The sequence below is a fragment of the Spinacia oleracea genome, chromosome 1 (assembly GCF_020520425.1).
Source record: "Spinacia oleracea cultivar Varoflay chromosome 1, BTI_SOV_V1, whole genome shotgun sequence".
NCBI classification, from domain to species: domain Eukaryota; kingdom Viridiplantae; phylum Streptophyta; class Magnoliopsida; order Caryophyllales; family Amaranthaceae; genus Spinacia; species Spinacia oleracea.
The window spans coordinates 100,458,852-100,484,160 of record NC_079487.1 but is presented as its reverse complement, the minus strand read 5'-3'; the positions used below and the strand labels follow the sequence as shown (position 1 = coordinate 100,484,160).

General features: G+C 34.9%; 1 protein-coding gene across 1 annotated transcript; it reads right to left on the bottom strand.

Annotated features, from left to right (window-relative positions):
* Nucleotides 1-257: 257 nt before the first annotated feature.
* On the bottom strand, nucleotides 258-8,664 carry LOC110799076 (protein LIKE EARLY STARVATION, chloroplastic). The gene is made up of 4 exons (XM_022004277.2): nucleotides 8,019-8,664; nucleotides 2,361-3,007; nucleotides 1,623-1,813; nucleotides 258-890 (listed from the first exon to the last, which is right to left on the bottom strand). The coding sequence occupies exons 1-4, from the start codon at nucleotides 8,527-8,529 to the stop codon at nucleotides 518-520; spliced, it is 1,722 nt and encodes a 573-aa protein (XP_021859969.2). The 5' UTR covers nucleotides 8,530-8,664; the 3' UTR covers nucleotides 258-517.
* Nucleotides 8,665-25,309: the final 16,645 nt, after the last annotated feature.

Here is a 25,309-nt window from a genome sequence, read left to right as displayed (position 1 = left end):
TAAACAAGGAATAATAGGGGCATGAGGGGTAATCTTAATGCCAATGCATATCGTTGACCGTTCTATTAAAGTCGGAGTAAGAGTGACTACTGAGTGAGACCGGTAGCTATATAACGAGAATTGATTATTTATCTTTATCGAGTGACAAACTGCTCAACCAGGACATGATTATGCGAGGAAATATTTAACAAATTCCTGAAAGTCTCCAAACAATTATACCCAAGTAGAAAAAGTAGTTGTACTGATATCTCTTGTAATTACGGTAATACGGTTAATTAACCTCTGTAATTGCATATCCATGTAAAAATATTACAATACAAAACTTTGGAACAAAAGTAAAAGAATATATAACGTCTAGGCACACAAAACCTATTGCTACGACATCTGCAGACAGTCGATACAGTCTTCCATTTTGACTATATAGTACCAAGTAGTAATTTGTACAAAGAACGTTCCTTAACACTTAAAATAATTCCTACATAATCGTCTAAAAGAATAATTAACACCATAATAATTATCATATGTCAGAGGGTTTCTTAACTTCCCTTAGCTGCGGAGAATTCTCAAAACAATGCATAAAGCCAAAGTGTGGAAACCTCTCATACCAGGTATCTTCTTGTGCATGAGTATCCCAATGCTCGCCGCTGCTGCTTTTCCCATACTTGTGCAGCCATCCAGAGCCGTTATGTCTCTCGCCCCACGTTCTGTTCCACTGGTCTCCGTACTTACCTTCCCACCACGTCTCTCCCTGTTTTACCCCGTGACCATTTTGATCGAAGTTCTCATCCCATTTGTCACCCCATTTTACCCAATCGTCTCCTTCACAACGTTCTGCCCATTTATCTGTGTACTTTATACTTCCGCCTTGTCTATCGTATGTTTCTCCCCACCTGCCCAGGAGTACACATGTTGTTTAGCTAACAGCAATAAAGTTATATCAAGTCTTAGGGTGAGGCAGACTCATGATAACTCAATTGTGAAACATTATATGTTCCCACACACACACACACCTGCAGCCGGTAATAGAAGGTGCAGGTCATCTCTAGAAATATTAGATTCACCTGGTCTCATACTTGGTTATTGTGAATCCACCACAACAAAATTAACGGGAAGTAGTATCTATATCTAGTCTATATCTATATCTAGTCTAGTCTAGTATTTAAAAAGTAAAACCATAGATAATTGGATGACACATGTCTCCCCATCTTTCATCCATACATTCGGGGTTTTTTTTTCAATTTTTTCTTTTGTTGTTTGTTATACGAAGTATTTTACGGCTTCTAACATCTCTTCCACAGTTTCGCTTCATTTCCCTCTTTAACACTCAATATCAATTCATCATTTAATTTATATATGTTTTCAACTTTCACCTCTACAAATCATATATTCCCACTAAAATCACAAACCCTCAATAAAATTAGCACTTCAAAAGACGGCTAAATAACCATTATATAATTGACCGTTCTTTGTACAGGCTCAAACACTAGTAAGATTTAAGTTGCTTGAAGACATCATCACCTACATATCTAACACAAGAAGATAATACAGCCCAAAAAAAGTGGCAGAAAGAACATAATATGATATAGCAACAAAAGTAACCAGAAAGGTCATGTTATTATTACCTCTCATGCCAAACATGGGCATGACCAATCTCAACTTGAGTGTTGGGATCGATACTACACCACTTGTGTGCCCACTTATCCGCTTTCCCAGAGGCATCGTATTTCTCCAACCATTTCTCTTGCCACTCTTCACCCTTTGCATTCTTTCCCCACTTATCTGCAGTCTTCTCCATGTGTAAAAGACCATGCTCCTGCACATATAAGAATGGGAAAGGCACTATACTGTCAAGTCCAGTCATTGCTGATAAATTATGCAGTGATAAGTTCTAGATGTGCATTGCCCTCCCTGATATGACTTTCTTTTTTCTTTGCCTCAGAAACACAATTGCGCATGAACTTCAGGAAGAGTAACAATTAAAGTATAGATTTTGAGGCAGAAAGAATAATCTACATGAATTTGACATCCAATGTTGGGTACCTCACATTTAAGATATCAAATTCATACAAACTGAATAATGTTCAGAAGTGTTGTGGAAGTTATATCTTAGGCAGCTCAGTACTTCAGTACCATAAAGAAATCTTTACTATAACGTATGCCTCATCTAATGATGGTCAGTAACTCAGTACCCAAGCAGCCAAAGCATATGCACGATCAAACAATAACCACCATATAAAAGCCAAAAAAAAAAATCCATGGATCAAAATTCTGCAACAGCGTTATACTTGTATTATAACATTCTATTGAAATCAATAAAAGATAAGTCATTATTATAAATTATATACCACCAAAATAAGTACCTGCCACATTGTTTCCTTCCAGTACTCACGCCAAACATTTCCCATGGAATCACGTCCAGACTTCTCTGACCCAAGTTCCTTATAATCAAGTCCGTCGGCTGCCTCCCAATATTTCTCTTCCCATTCTACAACCCCATCAGCAGTCACACCTCTGTTTAATGTCCATCGGCAAACAACACCATCAGTTCTTGTTTCAACTCCTGTCTCCTTCCACACCCTTGATCCTTCAGGATTTATCCCATAAAATGGTTTTTCTTCTACATTATGTAAAGCATGATTGGCTTCTGCTGCATGAGCTGAGAATTGAGAACCAATTTCCTCTTGCATTACAGTGGCTTCTTGACTGGAATTAAGAGCTTCTACTTTGTGCACCTCCATTAATGATTGAAAAGGAGGGAGATTTTGGATAAGGTTGTTTTCTGAGTAAGTGCTTTCCAACGGTATAGAGAGGTAATCTGCAGATCTCTCTTTCTCGATCACAGTATTTGTCGGATGTGGATTGGTTTTTGGAGCTTTCTGTATTTTACTGACATCACTTCGATTCAAATCATCCTCTGGAGGGGGTGTCCAAGACCAAAAGTCAGGACCAGGTGGCCCAACTGCAGAAATTCTCGATTGACGCTTGTAAGAGCTTCCACTATCTATTCCTGCTAATTCATAACAGTGTTACAAATTCCCTTGGTTTTCCGACAGTAAATCACATCTATAAGCATCTACAGGCTAAACCTCTCAGAAATAGCTCTGTCTCCAGTTTAGTTCAGTTGGTTTGTCAAATACTTCTATTGACAGGCATATACTATCGACTCTATCCAAGTATCAACATGACTACATAAGATAACAGACTAAAAGTACTTAATTAACAGCATTTAGGAAGGATGAGATATTGGCAGATATTGAGCTAATAAAGAAAAAATATGGCAAAAGGAAAAATAATTCCTCTTCATCAAATATAAGTATATCTTTTTCCTTATTCCGCCTTCAATGCACTATATGAGTTTTAATCTGAAAGTAAATGGGGTAGCTCATATAATTCTATAAACAATTGTTCTATGGTGTTTTCGATTGAGCTTATTTATCTAATATTTTCACTCTGATTTATGATTAGAAGGTTGCATATTTATCACTTGGGTTGTATTGAAACAGATGCAAACACAGCTGCAGAAACGATACGGACAAGGTAAAGCATGATCTATTGGAAGTGTTGGCCTTTGAACTACTCAAACCAGCCCAACATTCTATACTACTCCATAACTAACTTCTGTTGATGTAATGAGGGATGGGTGTGAACTTCTACAAGGCCGAGATGCTAACTTAGCTTGACGCCTTGACCCTTACAGGAGATGGACGTACTCGTGAACAGATCATTCAAACGGATGAACATACAAAAGGAAGGTACCATAAACGTCCAATGGCTACTATTGTAGGTTGGAACCAGAACATAGAGAGGGAAATACTGATGCTATGTATCATCTGCTTGCTCATATTGGAGAAAACTAATACTGCAACATTTTAAGCAAATAACCCCTTCATGTAATTTTCCGACAAAAATTCACCAGAAAGGAAAAAAATAAAAATTCTGAATACAAACACTATACTTGCTTATTACACGTATAATCCTTTTAAGCTGACCCTTAAATTCACTTGACATATGCTATTTCTTGCACCCCTTTCTCTCTCGGTAATTGTTTCCTATCACCTGTTTTATTGATCATCTTCCAGCTATACCCTCTCTACTTCAGTCCTTCCCATGAACATAAATCATCTCCATGGATGTACTTTCCTTGGCTATTTTAATAGACAGGTAAGCATTGTCTAAAAAAAAAAAAAGAACCACAAAGTTGTTTGGAAATTGTATTTTACTTTTCTTTTCAAGTCCTCTAAGGCTCTAATAGCAGCATGCAAGAACCGTTAAAATCATCGTTTCCAAATCAGGTTCATTAATTACAAGATGGAATCTCATCAGACAAAAAAAGCTCTAATTTTGAGGTGGTCAATACTTGCATGCTTGGATCGGGGGTAATGGATTAAGAGGGTAATAAAAGTCAAACCATTTTAACAAAAGGAAAATTAAGGTGGTTGCAAAGAGGGTGATGTGGTGGTGTTATGATGAGAAGTGGTGGTGTTGTTAAGAGAAGGGGGGAAGGGGAAATCTATTACCCTAATAGGATGGTGGGTAATAATTAAACCCATAACGAGGGTAACTTTTCCTCCCTTCCTTTTTCTTCTAACCAACACTAGCGTATTCTCTTCACTGTCACTTCATGCCCTTATCATCACCTCTAAATTTCCTATAACCTAAATTTTTCTTAGTTTGACTTTTATTACCCCTTAATGCTTTACCTTCATTTCAAGCATCCCGTAAGGGAAATACTGTACCAAACACTGAAACACCCAACGATTTCCATCAAGTCCTTTGCCTGGACACTGATGAATAATGCTGTCATCCATTTTCCGTTTCCAAAAACTGCTGTGAAACTCTATCTTCTTTACATCAATCTATCTGATCACCTGGAGATCTGTTTTATTACAACTAAGGTACTACATTGCCTTTATTGATATGGTCCATGATTCCATATGGATTAGTTTTCTGGAAGCTTAATAGAAAGCACCGTAGCAGAATAAGTAATGCAGGCTTGTCATCCTTGATATTACCAATAGTGATAAAAACAACAGTGCTGCTAACTTGATGGCCAAAGGGATATCATCTCTAATATGCTACCATGAAAGCATTCAGCAGAACAAAGCAGCTCCGTGAATGCAGCCTATGTTACTTATTGACTCATTAGAAAAATCCAACACGATGCCATGAATGATGAATGTGGAAAGCTTTTCAACGCTATGCTAGAGGTATTATTTATCAAGGACATACACAAGCACCCACATCCATTTGAGGAGTCAGAATCATGTTGTACACAGGTACAGCAAGGTAATAGAGATTAAGGGGTAGAAATTACTCACTTAGCACAATAGCACAACTCTGTAAATGCAACAATGTCATGTATCTGCGTGACTTAGCTGAGTTCCTAAGGGGGAGTGTTTTTCCTCTCCCCACTTTTAACTTGATGCTTAATGTGAAAAATGACCCTTGGAGCCTCGATTACCAAACTCTTTATAGGGTGGTCACTAGAACGAGTCCATGTAAGATGAGGCGGATCATAGAATGATTGTCAATTACATTGGAATTAACCTTCACTAGACTTCTAAACATCAAAGTGCATGTTTGGTATGCATCCAGGTAAGGAAATGGAATGGAAACAAATAAGGAGAAAGGTTAATTTCAAATTTTACCATTAAAAGAGAGTCAGCTGTAGAGATGCTCTTAATTGAGTGTTCTCTTTGTGGTATGTAGTAAATCTTTGTTTTGAATTAATAGTTGAACCTGTTTAAGTGATATGTTCTGGTAGCTAGGGAAGTGAAGTTTGAAGGTCAAGTGGAATGCAGAAACATGGAAACTAGTTCCTATAGCTAATACTGGTGTACATATGAGAAGAATCTGAATTCTATTTTACAAGGGAAGCCTAATCAAGCTTGTTTAGGTTCAATATAAGTAAATTATACATCCAACGTATGTTTTCTTCACCTTATCCTTATTGCTTATTATTGCTTATTACTTATTAGACCATAATCAAATAAGAAAATTTCAATAAGAAAATTTCAGACCAGAACAGGATAAGAAAAATTCAGACGAGAACCGGATAAGAAAAATTCAGACCACTTCCGGATAAGAAAAATTCAGACCATACCAGATAAGAAAATTCAGACCATAACCGGATAAGAAAAATTCAAACAAACCAAACAAAAAACACTAAAAAATTCAGACCATACCAGACCAGACCACCTAACCCAACTAGAAAAAATCAGGCCAGACCTGACTCAAAACTAAAAAATTAGACCAGACAGACCACATTAGATAAAGAGAACAAAGCCTAAATCTTGTACTCTTCACCTTAATTTTGTTGACCTTAAATGATTTTTACTGATATTAAACTAATTTTGCTGAGCTTAAATTATTTTTATTGATTAAAACTTATTTTTACCGATTTGTTATTGAAGTTACTGAATTTTACTGATTAATACATAATTTGTAATGAACTTAATTATTTTTGTTGACATTGACTTATTTTTGCTGAACTTAACTTACGTCGCTACACTGAATAATTTATTTTAGGGTGAGGAGAACATGCCCAATACATCTTAATTAAGCCTAATTTGATTCTTCCTTGGGGAACCCCAAAATGTGGCTTATACACCCACGCGCACAATACTCACTATGCACCCTATTTTTAAGTGAAGGTTTATACACCCGAGCGCACAATGCTCACTATGCAATATGCACCCTATTTTTTAAGTGAATATATAGTTCAAATTCAAAGAACGTATCGGTCATACCTGAAGAACATATAGTAAATGAAGATATTGTTCAAATCAAAAAAACAACATAGTAAAATATTTCACTTGTACACGTACAATGAAATCCTTCTCCGTGTTCATTAGGTGCTCAATGAGTGTTCCTCAGATGAAAAGTGCAATCCAAATTGCAGGGAACCCAAATCTAATGCTTCTATAAAGATCACACATAGCAAGGTTTCAACAAACCATCCAACAATTATCTTTTTAATAGGAGATTAGGAGTATGAATATATCTAAATAAATATTTGGCCTTATCATATTTTTATTAACATTGGTAACTATTCTAACAAGAAATAAGATGCAAACTTTTTTTTTTTGACTCAATTTACCAACCTTTATTAAATAAACATTAAACAAATTTACTATGGGCCTATTTGGTATCGTTTTTTGTTTTCACCTATGAAAACCACAAAGTCATTTTTCAATACTCCATCCGTTTCGAAATAATGAGACCATTTATCTTTTCACGTTTGTCGAGGTAAATGTTTGGACATTAATATCTCTGATTTTGTATTCACAAAAATTATAAAAAGATGATATTCAGAAAGTACATAACTTGACGAATCAAACAAAACCACATGCGACTATATTTTTCTTTAACCATAAATCACAAATGATAGTCAAATTAAAATTTGTGAATAGAGTCAAAAGTCAAAGTATCACCGTTCGGAGTTAGTGTTTTGTTACCCTATTTCAAAATCAACGTGATTAGACTATCTTTTAGCTCATGATTAAATATAAATCATATGTTTTTTAAAACCAAAAACTGAAAGTGATACGGAACGGAACGGACCCTATTAATAAAAATCTTGGAATGCATTATAAATTACTCCCTCCGTCTCTTTTTGTTTTTTACGTATTCCATTTTGGGTGTTTCATTTTGTTCTTTACATTTTCTTTTATATTGTCACATAATGCATTAATATTCTATCATAATTTGTGCCCAAATATTATTTTAACCAATTAAATCCATTGGACATTAAATATTTCTCATTTTCCCAATGTCAGATTTTTTATAAAAGTGAAAACATTATAAATAAACGTAATTTTTCTTGTTTAAATAAAAAAAGTAGAGGAATATCAATGCACATTAAATAATTGTTAAATCACGTGAAAAACATCAAACGTAAAAAAACAAAAAGAGACGGAGGGAGTAGGTGAGAATAGGTCAAAATCATGTTTAATACTGTCCTAATAATTAGCAAATGGTCATAAAAATTAACATCTCCGAAGAAAAATAAAATGTACCTCCATTCTCAGTCTCCGGGCTCAAAACCCCACTGTTGTCAGATCGGACCCGAACGCTTTCAGAACTCAAGGAGTTTGCAACATCATCAGCCTTCCTACCCTTAAGAAGAGCACGAGCAGCAGCAATGGCGGCAGCAGCACGATCAATAACCTGCATCCGCTGAACTTTATCTCTCTCCTCCTTAGAAACTTCCAGAATCTTCTGAAACTCAAAGCTCTTCTTCTCCAAATCATCTGGAGTTTCCTCGTCGACACCACCATCAATCGGGGGCAATTTCTGCGCAATCGCGTTAAACTCAATCTCCTTTTTCTCCCGATTCACAGCATTTTTCCACATATTGAGATAAGAATCGGCATTTTCAACCCCATCCGACGCCCTGATTCGGAAATCGCGAACATAAATTGTTCTAGTTTGAGTATTAAGAAAGAATCTGGGTTGAAGAGATTGAAGGTTTAATTGTTTGAAGGGTATTGAAATGGTGGTGGGGTGGAGTAGGTAAGTGGACGCCATTGATGAAGGAATGATGTTTAATTTGAGAAATGATGGGAGATATTATTGGAGGTGGAGTGAAGAGAAGGGTTGGAAATTGGATTGTAGTGGTGTAAGTTGTACTTTTGCTCTTTTTTCAGGAAAGTGATAGCATCGATTTCAAGTAACGGTGGAGGAGAGTTTTGCGCCAAAACTAGGAAGTCGTGCTTCTGTGGACACGTGTCACCTGGTTTTTGGTGCCTTTTTCTTTTCGTGAATCATGATACTTCTTCCTTTTTTATCATACTACTAGAAACATGATCAAAGTTCAGGCCGGATCCGGCCGGACTTTAACATAAAAAATAATAGTTGGAATTTATTAATTTGGTGCATGTTTTGCGGAATTAGATGAGTTTTTTTGGGTTGGGCTTGGGATTTGGTCTAAAATGTATATTTTAGGATGTCTAACCTTATACTTTTACGGGTCGTATAGGGTCGGACGGTGGATCGGGTATAATTGATCAGGTCTATGTAGTAGAGATTGATGGCTCGGTTTTAAAATTAACGAAATTCGTTAAAAAGTCGACTTTGTGGGAATTGACCTAAATAAAGTGACTACTTGGGATCTCTTAATGAACTTTTTGATTGAAAGACCGTTGGTCGGAAAATGGACGTTGAACACAAATCTTCAGCGTTCACTCCATCACCTGACCGGGACGTGACTTTAAAAACTAGAAAATCTTTTTTTTCTTTTCCCTCTCTCCAAAATCAACCCCCTTTATTATTACGGATTTAAAAAAAAAAAAGCTCTTCCCTCAAAAAATCGCTACTCTTCTTCTCCCTCTGCGTTATTTGTTCTTCCACAAGCCTTCAACACTCAATTTGATGTTACCCGTTGCAATTGGGTCGACTTCGCATCAGGTAAAATGAGTATCCCTCTCAATATTTTCCCCAATTATTCTAATTTGGATAAACACAAAATTAGGGATTTTCGAGTTTTTCACCTTAATTAAAAATCCTATGTCTACTTCTATAATTCCTTAATTGTTATATGCTTCCACCATTATTCATCGGATTTCCATGGGTCCCGACAATATTGTCCAGCATGTAGCCAAAAGTAGACCCCTCATTCTTCTTCTTCTTTTTCAATACGCATGTAACAACCATCGGAGGAACTCCTCTCCTTCGCATCATCATCACCTCCAATCAGTATCAAACTGCTCTATCTCCATCACCACTCTCCTTCATCAAATCATAATCGCTCAATCATGCATACTAATTCGAATTTGCGGTCGTGACTTGCTGTACGGATTTAATCGCGGCCCTTGTTTTTTTTTATGCAAGCATCACCGCCGTGGATTGATTCTTGTATGGCGACAATCAGAGGAACAAGACCACCACAAAGCACCACAACCACGTGGCCTTCATTAGCTTCGTACAATGCATCAATTAAAAACTTCCAGAATTTTCCTCGAATCATCTAGACTTTTATCTTTATTTTTAACAATAAAGAGGATTTTGGTTTTGGAGGGACAAGGGGGAATATTTTTTAAAAAAAGAATCTGGTTTTTTAAGTCACGTGTCCGCGTGTTGGTCACGTGATGGAGTCAACACTCATTTTCAGACCAAAGGTCCTAGTCAACTAAAAAAGTTCATTAAGGTCACAATTGGCCCCTTTGCTTATATAAGGTCATTTTCCACAAAGTTGACCTTATATAAGGTCCTTTCTGACAAATTTTCCCAACTCTCCCCGTATATTTTTAGGAGACATGTTGACATACACAAATATTAAGGAATATGGATTGATTTTCTTATAATAACGATGCAAGTAAGTAGTAGATACGTTAATGATCTATTGTAAATATTTGATTGTGGGTTAATAATTTGTTGTGAGAAAAGATGATGTGAATATGTGTGAGGACCATAAGAGAAAGACAAATATTAAACAACTAGATTAGGTCCCGTGCACGCACGGGTATTCGAAAGTTATTATTTGTCCATCTTTTTTATAAATATTTAATTGAATATTTATCCCTTAAAGTTAAAGCGTAGTTATTATATCTTGAGCGTACTTTTTAAAATTATTTAATATGAAATTTTCTCCCTACTACATATTGTGTATTTTATATGTTAAATATGATAATTTGACCAAAATATTTGATACTATTACTTGTTAATTTGACCAAAATATTGAGTAAATATATTTTCTACAATTGATATGCCGATTCGACTAAAATATTACAAAATCTGTCTAATACTGTAATATTCTGTAATTTTATATTTTGTTTTTCAAAAATAATAGTTTATATAAAATGAGAGAAAATAAAATAATAAATAAAAGTAAAATTTTCTTAGGAATGGATTTTTTTGGCGGGAAAATTTTGCGCTAGGAAATGACATGTGTTATTCCTGATGTTTGTTTTAGCATAATTTAATAGATGGGGGGTGCGCCCGGTGCGGAGACTTTGGATATAATATTTTAATGTAGAACTTACAAAAATGGAAATGTAGCTTCTAAAAAAATATGCCCTGAAATGGTATATATATACTCCCTCTGTCCCAGAATACTCGCACCGGTTCGAGTCGACACGCTTGCCAATGCACAACATTGACCACCAATATCTTTAACTACATATTATAAAAACTTATGAAATATTAATATTTTGAAAATATATGTTAAGATGAAGGCAACAATATATTATATGCTAACTTTTGTTTTCATATACTAAAAATAAATTAGGATCAAAGTGAATTATGTGAATAGTGCAAAAAGTCAAACCGGTGCGTGTATTCCGAGACGGAGGGAGTAACTCTTAGAAAAATACGGAGGGAGTAAATTTAACGTATTAATTGGAAATCACAACTTTTTGTTAAATAGTTATTGTTCAATAAGAATGCTTATAGTTCCAATTCAAATATTGCTTATATATAGTTCAAATGCAATGATTTACATGCATAGTCTACCTTAATTAATGTTTTCAATAGAATAAATTTGTAAAGGAAAAATCTTATTTTGTATCGTTATTCGACGTCCACATTAGCAAAAAGCGTCCATATTTGAGACGTGAAATTAAGTACGGTTTTTCCCTTAAAAAAAACAGCCCCCCTATTTTCATTTTCCACCCCAACTCTCACCATCCCCCTCCGGTAGCTAGTACATCCTCCATCCTCTGGCAGCATACCTCCCCCTCCCTATGACAACCATTAGGTCCGACAATAATAATAATGATAACACTAATAATGACATAACTAGATTAGGTCTCATCCACACACGAACATTCTAAAAGTATTATTTGACCAATTTTTATACTCCATAAAATATTTGAGTAACAAAAGAGTTGTTCAAAAATAAAATAGCACCGAGTACAAAAAATCTTGAAAAAAGTTACTAAAGTTAGGATATGTTTTATGATTCTATAAATATTATTTTTTGAGAAATTAAATTACAGCTGGTATTAAAGATCAAATAAATAGGGAATGAATAAATTTTAGTCAAGTATACTGAATATTTTCCATAGATAAATATTGTGAAATAAAAAAATGAACAAAAAGAGAGAGATAATTTTTGATCGGAAATCAGGAAGTGACATGTGTAATTCATGGTATTTAATTTATTTTAGTAAAGTTTAACTCAAATGCTTAAATTTTATCCCGTCTATATAAAAAGTTTTCTATTTTTTAATGATGTTTTTTTACAATTTAACAAAAAATATTCTTGTAAAATCACAATCTATTTACATTATACTAAAACAAACACCAGGAGTGACATGTGTCATTTCATGGTGCAAGATTTCCCCCCGGAAACTTTTGTCCTATAAATCTCTGCTTTTATACTATCCTCTTTTATTTACCATTTATTATGGAAAAAAATTATTGTTTATAAATTATGGAAATAATGTATGATATATAATAATAATTTTCTAAAATTGATTTTTTTTTTTGTAATATTTTAGTCAATTTGTTCGTATTAGATGATTATAAATGAGTATCTTCAAGATTTAATAATTATGCAGTGACTTTAGGGACCAAAATATTTCAGTCAAATATATTATACAAAAATAGTCAAATAATTTTAGTACTACATAAAAGCTTTCACCAAAAAAAATAATAAGCTATATAAAAGTAACTAATTAACCCATATTTATCCATCAACTTTTTTTTTCATACTCCGTATTATAAAGGTTAATAAAAAGATCAAAATTAATTTTTACCACCTAAAAAACTAAAACTTGTATTTTACTACGTGAAAACAAAAACATAGATGAAAAATTTATGTATACCTAATTCAATTTCCCTCAAACTTTTACACTTCCCATGTGATTTTTTTTAAAAAACTCTTTCACCATTATCTATTTACTTCCATTAAATTATGTCAAATTTGTGAATTAATGGTGGTGAAAAAGTATGTGAATTCATGGAAGATAAGGAAGCCGGGCAAGAGAAGAAAGTTAAATACATGAAATCGTGGAAGAAGAGAGCATATTAGAAATATTACCGTCACTGTGGCCCCCCACATAACAGTTTCATTTACTATTCCATTTTTCAAGTGATAAAGACAAATTTTAATTTTTTTAGGTGGTAAAATACAAGTTTTAGTTTTTTAAATGGTAAAAAATATTTTTTTGATTTTTTTAGGTGGTAAAATATATTTTATCTTAATAAAAATACAGGAGCGATTTCCGGCAATAATGCTAGAAGATTCAAAAATTCCCAAAATATGCCCTATCTATCTATACTAATATATTAAAAGGCGTTTTGAAGAATGTATACGTGTCACGTAGATCTCTCCTTATTACGCCACGTCACCACTTATTAGCATCATGACACGTTATTACAAAAAAAAAATCTAACAAGGATCGAACACCAAACCTCTTTGTTAAAAGTTACACTTCTTACCATCTTAACCAACTACAACTTATGTAATATCTTTCCATATAAGCCTATATATTATTTTTACAATAAAAAATACATAGAATAAAAGTGAATGCAAAAAAATGAATGATTACTTAATTCATAAATGTATAATTATTACTTTGAAGAAAAGGATCCGACTTTGTTTAGATTTTTGGATGTGGGGTTTAATCGGGGAGGTTGTTGATCGGCCACTAATCTTATGTCACCACCATAATTTGATGATGACACCATCTCTATGTGCACATATTTAAAAAAAAACCCGAATAAAAGTCAAAATCCGAGGCAACGCCCGGGTTATATTAAAAGGCGTTGTGGAAAATGTATATGTGTCACGTAGTACTCTCCTCACGCCACACCATCCACTCACCAAGTATTATATAATGGACAACCAAAAATCAATACAATGAGGTTCGAACACCAGACCTCCGGTTTGGGTGATAATTCTCATTACCATCTTAACCAACCACCAATTGTGTTTATCTCTTCACATTAACTTATAAATAAATGTTCACATGAAATCTAAAACAAATAAATTTTTATGTGACTATTTAATTTCTAAGGACTATTTTGAAAAGGAAAAAAATTAAAGTATTATGACAACCATGAAGAAACCTGATGTCACAAGTCTCATAAGAATCAACTATAGGATTTCCTTATATAGCTGCAAATATATGTAATTTGGTGTTTATTAATTTGACGCACTTAGTTCCACGAGAAAACAAATTATACAAATTGTAAGATGATATGATTGAAAACTTACTTTCCATGATAAATGACTTAGCGTGCCTGTGTAGTTGACGAACTTAACGGATATTTTTCATTATATAAAATACAAGTATTTAGGTCAAATATTGAGCTTAAGAAAAATCTAAAACTTTTTGTTATTCAATGTAGCAACCGGGGCATCGCCCGGGCCATAAACTAGTTTCAATTTAATTTTCCGTTCTACCGTCCACGTAAACAAGACGTAATAAAAAAATTATTTTCCTGGTTCAACAATGAACCGCTAACTCAAATGGCGGTTTACAACAAAACAAAATCGTCATTTGAGTGAGCGGTTATGTCTGCCTTGATATGTCTGACAACATGGCATGTTACCACTCTTCCTTAAACAACCTTCATCATCATCAATGCATCACATAACACAGTGGGTTTACTTTTCATTCCATAACCGATATGTGTGTTTTATATAGAGTTTTACCCCCGTCCCTTAGTACTTTTATGCATCAAATGAGCTCTTAGAAGTCGTTTTTAGTTCTAATCTGTGTTATTGAGTGTGCCTTGAATAATTTCAGGATTACTTAGTGGGAAATTGGTCTTTTTAGGCCGGCCCGTTTCATGGTGATTTAGGCCACTACATGATCCCGAGGAAGTTCGGGACAACTATCGTCGACTTTTGGGAGCCTTAGATGCTTACGGTTGATCGAGCCCCGGAAGTTAGACTCGGTGATATGGGCGAAGGATGATGGCTTTTGCAAATCGCCCTTTGAGCGGAGGGCGGAATGAGAAGAACGGGCGAAGAAAAAGAAATCTGAAGTCGTCAACCCCTGCAGCTTTTTCGCGTTTTTTATTTCCGGTTTCGGGGTTTATTTTGGGCAAACTATAAACACTAGCCCCTTATATTTTTAGTGACATCTTATATTCTAGTTTTCAACACTTAGTTTTATTATCTCAACTTAGTTTATTCTCTCAATTTGTTGCAAACACTTAATTTTAATTTCAATCAAAAATTCAAGCTTTCATTTTCCTTTGTTCAATTCCTTACGTATTATTTCTTACTTGCTTCATTATTTTATTTTAATCATGTTTTCATTAATGTTCATTGCTTTGTTTATGTCAATATGAGTGAGTAGTCAATTTTCTGGGGTTTGGGGATCCATGAATTAATATGAAGGGATGATTGAATGTTGTTGATTGTTGGCTTTATGGTTAATTCCTATTGATTGGTTTTATTTACTATGCAATTAGATTTGCGCAGGTTTAATTGTATTAGTCAAGCAATATCAAGTTAAGATTCGAGAGCATGCAATTTGATGTTTAGGCTTGTGTCAATAGGTATAATTGAGATTAAAACGTAGCGAGAGCCCGTTAATTCTGAGTCTATGATTAGTATCGATTCGAGAGAGCATGCTAGTCTAATTAACTGTTTGATTGATTGTTGTCGATTGTCTGTCATCCTGGATTGTTGTTCATTGGTGAACCTATGCCCTAGACCTTTTAATATCTGAATTCTCTTGTTTAATTATTGTCGTAGTTTTAGTATCCAAATGTAACACCCCGACCTCTAATTCAATTATTTAATCATAATTAGCAGCGGAATTAACCTAATTCGGTCGGGACATTACCCGCCGTAACTCCCTCTTGGGAATTACAAGGCAACCATCAATCATAAACTATTAAACTCCAAAATTAACATAATAATCCTTTTTAATTCTTCGTTAAAAATACGTAACTTAATCAAAAATCTTTACTTAAACTTGTTACAACTTAACATTAACTTAGGTGAACTTTGTAATAGTGAAATCCTCGCCACTACTCGTTTCCATGGTCCCCAGCAGTACCTAAAACGGAAAACAAAACAGTGAGCCGAAGACTCAGTAACAAGTTACCCTAGCATCGTAACATCATTTCAATTCATTTTATTTAATAAACAGGGAGAATAGAATATAGTAAAACATTTAATAAATCAATATTTCAGAAGCATCATTTCAAAAACCTCATTTCAGGAACATTAATTACAGGAACGTCATTTCATTAATCTTTTTCCTTTTAACAGTATTTATTCTGGTCGTCATGACTTTACAGGAAAACATGGTAGGACGTCTCCTACGAACAGGGGAAGCCAGTGCTTCATAACAGGGGGAGTCAATGCTCCATAACAGGGGAAGCCACTGCTTCATTTCAGGGGGAACCTGTTAGGTTATGATACATATGACAATTCATAAATCATGCGGAAACAACCATTTAGCCAGGAATACATATTATTTACACATAATCATATAGCATAATTTAGATGCATACTCTTTGTTGCGTGCCTTCCCTAGCTGCGCCCGAACCGAACAAGAACAAGTCTTTAGGACTCCAAGTGTCGTCCCTCCGTAGATAGTCCACAGCACGTCCGGATCCGCCTTAAGATTGACCAACTAGAATCGCCCTTAAGGTACTAGAATTTTCGGCACTCTTAGGTAAGAAATATGGCTGAATTTTTCTCTCAAAACTCACTTTGAATACTTGAAATTAATCTCTGAAAATATGTGACCCTAGGCACGTATTTATAGAGTTATGGAAAGGGAATTGGAATCCTAGTAGGATACGAATTAATTAAACTTAGAATCCTACAAGAACTCTATTTAATTAATTTATCCTTTTAGGAATAGAAATTTAATCATGTACTAATTCTAATAGTTTTAGGAATCGTGCATGAACACAAACTCACACACACACGGCAGCCACAAGGGCCGCCCATGCGCGTGCGTGCGAGCAGCAGCCCACGCAGCGAGGCCCACGCAGCCGTGGCCTTGGCGCGCGCTGGGCCTGCCTTGCGGTAGGCCTGGGCGCTGCCTTGGCTGGGCTTGTGGCGCGCGTTTTGGCTTGCTGGGCGATGGCCCGACTTCGTGCTGGGCCTTCGTCCGGCAGGCCTCGTCCGATGCTAATTCGTACGATACGCTTCCGATTAAATTCCCGGTTCCGGAATTCATTTCCGATACGAACAATATTTAATATTTCCGATTCCGGAATCAATTTCCGTTTCGAACAAATATTTAATATTTCCGTTTCCGAAATTATTTTCCGATTCCGATAATATTTCCGATTCTGACAATATTTCCGTTTCCGGCAATATTTCCGATTCTGGCAATATTTCCATTTCCGATAATATTTTCCGATACGTACCATGTTTCCATTTCCGGCAACATCTACGACTTGGATAATATTTATATTTCCGATACGATCCATATTTCCGTTTCCGGCAATATCATCGTTTCCGGAGTATTCATTTCTTGCCTGTGACGATCTCAGCTCCCACTGAAACCAAGATCCGTCGATTCCGAATATCCATAGATGGAGTATCTAATGCCATTAAATACTTGATCCGTTTACGTACTATTTGTGTGACCCTACGGGTTCAGTCAAGAGTAAGCTGTGGATTAATATCATTAATTCCACTTGAACTGAAGCGGCCTCTAGCTAGGCATTTAGCTCACTTGATCTCACTGAATTATTAACTTGTTAATTAATACTGAACCGCATTTATTAGACTTAACATAGAATGCATACTTGGACCAAGGGCATTATTTCCTTCAGTCTCCCACTTGTCCTTAGGGACAAGTGTGCATTTCCTAATTCATTTGTCGCTCGATGCTTGCTCTTGAACATAAGGTAAGAGTTGTCATCCTTATTATGTCCAGAGGTGTTCCTCGGTTTCAGAGTTCAACTGATCAAATAAACAGATAATCATAGCCTATGATTCATCCGAGCACGGCCATGCATTTCACAGTTTCTAGCTCTCCGAGTGGCCTTGTACAACTTTTAAGCATCTCATCCCGATTTATGGGAGGACAATCCCAATCTTGCGATCTTGAGATTAGAATTCGTTTGATAGGTGATTACCTGAGCGTTGCCTTTATAGCCTCCTTTTACGGTGCGACGGTTGGTCAACGTCAAAGCAACCAGTTCTCAAACAAGTAATCTCAAATCACTCAGGTATTGAGGATTTAGTGTCTAATAATTTAATGAAATTTACTTATGACAGACTTTCATCTCTTACAGTAAAGTTTCATAGGTCTTGTCCGATACTAGTCTTCCCAAAGTAAGTATCTATGCAAATGATTATGACATTGCCATGTCCACATAGTTCAAGAAACAGAACTACTAGTCATCTTGCATTCTAGTCGTCTAACATTTTCTATGCGTCCAATTTTATAGAAAACTCCGACTAGGGACCATTTTCAACCTTTGACATTCAAGTTCACTTGATAGACATTTCTTAGTCACAGGACTGGTCCTGACAGTCTATCTTGAATATATCGTCAAATTTGAAGGGACTCATCATTTAATACTAAACCAAGATTAAATGGAATATGAAAATACATTTCATATATGATAAATGTTCAACCCCAATGTTTTATAACCATGGGCCTCAAACCCATCTTCTAAAACAATTCATGGAATTCAAAGCTATGCTTGATTTCCAGTGCTACAACGTGAGTGTTGCTTCTCACTTGTTGCATAGGTTTAGTTATCATGCTTTGCCAATCTTAATATCCTTTTCATCGAATGTTCTTCGAGATATGATGATAAGATCTTTTCGAGTTTGTTTATTATGTGATCTAGTCTTTCTTACTTCGATGGTGTTTTACTCATTTTGCAATGAAGAACCATCAAGTTAGCAGACGTTTTTCTTGCTTCAAGAGTGGTTCTACGCATTTTTCAATGAAGAACCATCAAGCCAGCAGATAGGTGATCTACCCAAGTTCAGTGAAGAACTTTAAACAACCCTGTTTTATTGCTTCTTAGGCAATAATTACTTTTACTTCAACTGTATAGGTTGCTAGTGATGCTTTGTTTGGATTTACCTATCCAGGCAGTTCATAGATATGTGGAAGATTCTCCAACTATATCTTAGAACGTAGAAATTATTATTTTAATTTCCCACGCAACAACTCATGGTCTCCAACCCATGTTGCCATTTTCAAAACACGATGCTCTATAGCTCGTCCTTATCAATGGGTAACTCCAAAGGGTCTTGCTTGATCCTTTGCCAGTGTTTATGCGTGTAGCATCAATATTTAGCATATCTTTATTTCCTTGAATCAAGAACTATTCCTATGTACCTTTTCAAGTACCATAAGTATTCTTGATCTCAATCTAGTTGATCTTTACTTAGATCAATAGAGATTGGTATATGTTCGTCATGCCTAAAGTCATACGATACGTTTTTGGCGATCCTCATATTATATCATACATGATAAATTCTTTTGCAGAATAATTCCCAATTGAATTCTATTCATGTAACTTTAGCTTATCTAGTTTCAGTAGATACTAAATTCAGCTAAATTCTTTGACATATAATATAGGTTAAGAATCTCATTTAGACTCTTTGATGTTTAACTTAGTAAATGCTTATACATAGTTCAAACATCCTTTACTTAGATTTATTCACATGGGTCGAATATCTCCAATGGAGACTTTCGTGTTTGATTTAGTAAATGCCATTACTTAATCCAAAACAATATCATAAGATCTTTGTAAATAGATCTTAATACCCAGTATGTACTAAGTTTCGCCATGGTCCATCATTGATGAATAATCTCAAATCTAAGTCATTAGCATTTGAATGTTATTTTACAATAGAGAGATATGTGTGTGATACACATAGGACCAATTAAGTTTTTATGTACTCCCACTAAACTTCTTATATATCTATAAGAATCATGTATATTTTATGAAACTAAAATACTTATTAGCTTCATTAAAATATAATTCCAATCCCCAATTGCTTGCTTAAATCTGTACTTAGATTTTATAAGCTAGCTTTCTCTTTCAAGCATTTATTTGGATCCACAAATCCTATGACATACCATGTACATAGTTTATTCCAACATTTGATTGAGGAATACGTTTTGTCATCCAATTGCTATATGTACCGATATGCAATCATTGCTTGAATTATAGACTTGAGCATTACGATTATGCATGAGGTTTCAACACAATCCATGCCATGAATTTGCTTGTAACCTTTTAGCAACTAATCTAGCTTTGTGCGTGAACACAATTCTATGTTTGATGGTTTTTATCTTTAAAACAAACTTGCAACCAATAGGTGTGAAACTATTCTTGCAAATCAACAAAATTTCAATTTTGTCATCAAAACATTGAGTATGTTTTATGGCCTCTAACCATTTAAACATATAGTCTATATATGGCCTCTAACCATTTTAGGGAATCTATATTTCGTCATAGCTTTCTTACAAGTCACAAACTCATTAATCTATATGATAATAGTTTGACTGCAAGTTGTAGGTTTCTTCACTATTTAATAGAAGAATCTCATAGTTTCATTGACCTGATCTCTATGTTTCTTCACTATCTAATAGAAGAATCTCATAGTTTCAGTGACTTGAATTCTATGCCTACTTGGGTATAGAACATCAAACAATAGAATATCAATAGCCACTTGAAAGTCCTTTGAATATTCTGTTCTCCTTGAAGCACTTGTAAAGTCTTCTAAGAGATGTCTATTCTTTAAAGCCACTTGTAAAGTCCTTACAGAATAAGTTCGGATTTTCTGAAGCACTTCGAAAAGCCTCCGGAATGTCCGTTTATGTTTGTTGTTTTCCTCGAAGACTTTCGAGGTCTATTTTCTCCCACTTGTCATTTTGGAAACGAATCTCCAAAAGGACATCATTTCGAGCAAACAAACATTATGTTCTCAAAAATTCGTGGTAGAAACAATACCCTTGTGTCTCATTTGAATAATCATAATGAAACATATATCTAGACTTGGGCCTTAGTTTGTCGAATGACAAACACTAAGCTCCCACTGAGTTTTGCAACTCTCTAGATATATTTTATGAAAAGTTATTCTGAAATTACTTTTCAATAGCTTTGACGAATTTGGTTTAGTTTGGTGGTAGTTGAGCATTTTGTTTTAGAAATTATAGGAAAAGTCTTTATGATTCATCATTGATCGAATCAAGTACTAATTGACTTCGATCATTCCAACGTAGATATGCCATATCTTATGGACCTAGATTGTGAAATTATAACACACAATCATTGATGATCATATTTGGTCTCAAGTAATCATCAACATGATCTAATCTAGATCTTTATGATTTCTTGCCAAGTGGATTTTATACTTCTGAATCTTTGAACTAGCCAAATAGATTCAACTTATATCACATTTGAGTAAATAAACCTATATTCACTCAAATCCATGTGAAATAATAAAGTCATAAAATCTTTCTTTAGCTTTGAACTCTATTGTCTAGGCGTTCTAACAATAGTTCATATCTTTTGTTACTTTCAACAAGTAAGACTAGTTGTCTTAAATTGATTTAGAAATCAATCAACTTTCAAAATTCCATCAAAACAGAGATTTTGAATGTTAACTTGTTGATATGGTCTAAGCAACAATGCCAAAGATTAGTGGAACTCAAATCAAGGGGTTGATTTGAACCTAGTAAAGTTCTTTAAAGAGTTGTTTGTTTTAATCAAGCATATTGACTCAACCTGTAATTGACCATTTCATTCAAATAAACAAACAAACATTGTTTTTGTTTTTCTTGAATGTGAGTCTTTCTGTGTTTGAAGCAGAAATTTAGGTATGCTGATTATGGAACAAAATAGCCATTAAGTTCCAGCCTTTGAAAGGACTTAAAACAAACTAGATGACCCTACAACTAATGTAGCATTGCCATGCTTCATTTTCCACTTGTAGGTCATTAGTGTAGCCTAGCTTCCATTGTTTGAGTTATTACCGAAGTAAGAACCTCAAGCGGTATATGATACCAAGGAAGTTTGATTGCTAGGTCACTTCTCTTTAAACATAAACTTATAGGTAGAAACGGAATCGTAAATTCCTTTCATTTGTTCCTTGTTTTCCTATTTCTTGTACACTTTCTTATAATCTTAAGAACTGAATTCTATAGTGTTGACTTTTATACTTTGTTAGACATGTCCAATGTCACCAACAAGGTTCTTTACCATTTTAATTTATGTTGAATATTTTGTTTCAACTAGATGATCTTACCAGAAGCTTCTAAAGTTCTCTAAGCACCGATCTATTCGAATGTCTAGGGACTAGACTCATTCGAAAATTAAATGGGCAAAGATATTAGGTTGTTAACCATTGGTAAAGCTGAGCGTATTAAACTCAATGCTTTATGATCTCAAAACTACATTGTATTTTGAATTCACAAGCACCAATTGGTTTGCCATTCGATTTTGATGTTCGAAAACAACCATAAAAGTCTCTATAAGAAACGTACATTTTAAATTGCTCACTTTCTCTCATTTCCGTGAATCGTTCTTGGATTCACTACCAATCGAGGAAATTTACTGTTACCTTTCTAAAAGGATTTATTGCAGTGCAAGATATTTAATTATAAACAATAATTAAGACATACATTGAAGCATGCAAAGACTAAACATTTATCATGAATAATAACTTGAAAATCAAAGCAATCATGCAATTTCAACAAGTTATTAGCATTTTATTCGAATTTATTGTTCCGGCAGGTGTGAATAAAATGATTCCAAGATCCTAAAATCATTGAAGAATTAAGCACAGTTTGTCGACTTAATCCTAAAACATCTTAGGTAAGCAAAAGCCTTTTGCTAATAGTCTAGAAACTATTCTTGGTTGATAGGTACGTCTAAGAAATTATTAGGTAAACTTATCGATTTTGCCACGACATAAAAGGACTCCTTACTTATATCGTTGAGTTTCACCAAAACTAACATGTACTCACAATTATTTGTGTACCTTGCCCCTTTAGGACCAATAAGTAACACCTCGCTGAGCGAAAACTATTACTAGATTGATGTAAAGGATATCCAAGCAAGTGTATATTTTGGCATGGCACCTTTTAACTCAATTTTTAAGTTTGGAACTTAAGGCTCTTACTATGTTGGTTAGATTTTAAGTGAACTAAAATCCTTAATCATGCAACATAATCAAGCCACAATCTCATGCATAATTAAGACATATTTAAAGCAATAAATAACTTAAAGCATGCATAAGATAAATGTGATCTAGTATGGCCCGACTTCATCTTGAAGCTTTAACTTCAAAGTCCGTCTCGAAAATCTCCGTGGGAGGCACCATTTTCTTCAAATAGGATAAGCTATAATTAAAACTAATTACAACTATTTGATGGTACGCAGACCATATTTGAATTGAAAAACGACTTTGGTACTTTAGACCAATTACATTCAAATTAATGGTACGCAGACCATATTTTCTATCCTATTTGGGCCATACTAGTCACTTCATAACCTGCAAAACAGTACATATACAATATATACCATTCACCCATTCATTATCATGAATGGCCCACATAGCTGGTTAGTAAAACACATTATGCATCACGTAAACATTTGCAGCAATTAATCAAGGGCACCAATAATCTACCAATTATTCAGTCCTTATTAATTCTAATCAAGTTGTTTTAACCTTAAGGATTCGTAGACCTAATCAAGAGTTTATGACTAAAAGGGCTCCCACTTAAACCAATAAATTCATATGCTTTACTAATTTTAAACATAAAAATGTATTTCTAGTCTAACCGGAAACATACAAATTTAATTAAAATTTAAAGCTCATATAAATTTATAATTGAATCCAAAAGTTTAATTTAATTTCAGTCGTATTTAAATTAATTCATGATTTTAATTTTTGTAAAATAATTAGAATAAATAAAATTTATTATAATTACAATATTCAAAATTAAAATCCAAGAAAATAATTTAAATTATTAATTTTAAAATTAATTAAAATTACGTAAACTGAAAAATTTCAAATTAAACCTTCAAAACGATCTAATCGCAACGCAAACACCCTACGCATTGCACGCCCATGGGCCGCAGGCACACAGCCATTGCTGTCCATGTGCGCGCAGCCCATGCGCTCGTCGCATAGCTGCTGCATCTCCATCGCAAGCCATCGCACGCTGTGGTGCTTGCTGCGCGCGCGCCAGCGCTCGACGCACGCGAGCCATCGCTCGCTGTGCGCGCTCGCCAGCGCACGCTGCGCGCGCTCCATCGCTCGCTGTGCGCGCGAGCCATCGCTCGCTGTGCGCGCGAGCCATCGCTCGCTGTGCGCGCGAGCCATCGCTCGCTGTGCGCGAGCAATTGCGCGCGTTCAATGCTGGGCGCAGCGCTCGTGGCACGCGAGCTTGCGCTCGCTGCGCGCGAGGCTGCGCGCTCTTGCGCGAGGCAGTGCGCGTCGTGGCGCAGCTCGCTTGCTGCCCACACGCGACTGCCTTGGCTTGCCTTTCGCCCATGCCCATTCGTCCATAGCTCGTGGCCCACGACACAAGGCAGGGCTGCTGCCTTGTGCTCGTGCACCATGCCTTGCTCATTGCATTCGTGCCGCACGGGCGACGAGCTCCCTTGCTCGTCGTCGCATGCCCGCACTATACAACACCCCTTAAGGGTAACACGAAGCGTCCATTGCTTTGTGCGTGCAAGTTATATGAACGAATCGCATAAAAAATTAAAATTTATATTTAAAATTAATGACAAATTAATAAATAATATTAATTTCAAAATTTTAGGGCGAAAAATCGAAAATTTATTATCCAATTGATTTCCGATTATTATGGATTCAAGTCTAGGTCATAAAAATTTAAAATTTATCATAAATTTACAATTTTTATGGTGGTTTTTAATCATAGGTTTCTAATTAAATTATAATTAATTATGAAAATCAAATTAATTCTAAATTATTCTAATTTTCAACAAATTAATCATAATTACAAATTAGATTGCATAATTAACAAGGCTAGGCATTCAAACTTGTTAAACATATACAGTAGGTCAATCAAAAATTCAAGATTTATCAACAAGAATCGCAAATATTTAATTTAACATCTTAAATTTACGAAATTTTGCATTCGAAAAACTAAAACCTTCGAAAAGTCATAGTTAGGCTTCGAATTTGAGAATTCTGGGTTCGGCAGAAAAATACTGTTTTTGTCAAAATTTTAGAATGCCTTTTACATGCGGAATTGACAAAAAAATCACTTGATTTGGATGAGTAACGAAGAAACTGCCGAAAAACTGCGTACGTATAATTAAATAAACGCAATTTGCAATTAATTAACAATTACGAAAATTAATCACCCCTTTTAATTCTTGCAAATTTGTAATATTTAACCATGTTCATGCAATTTAGATTATGAAA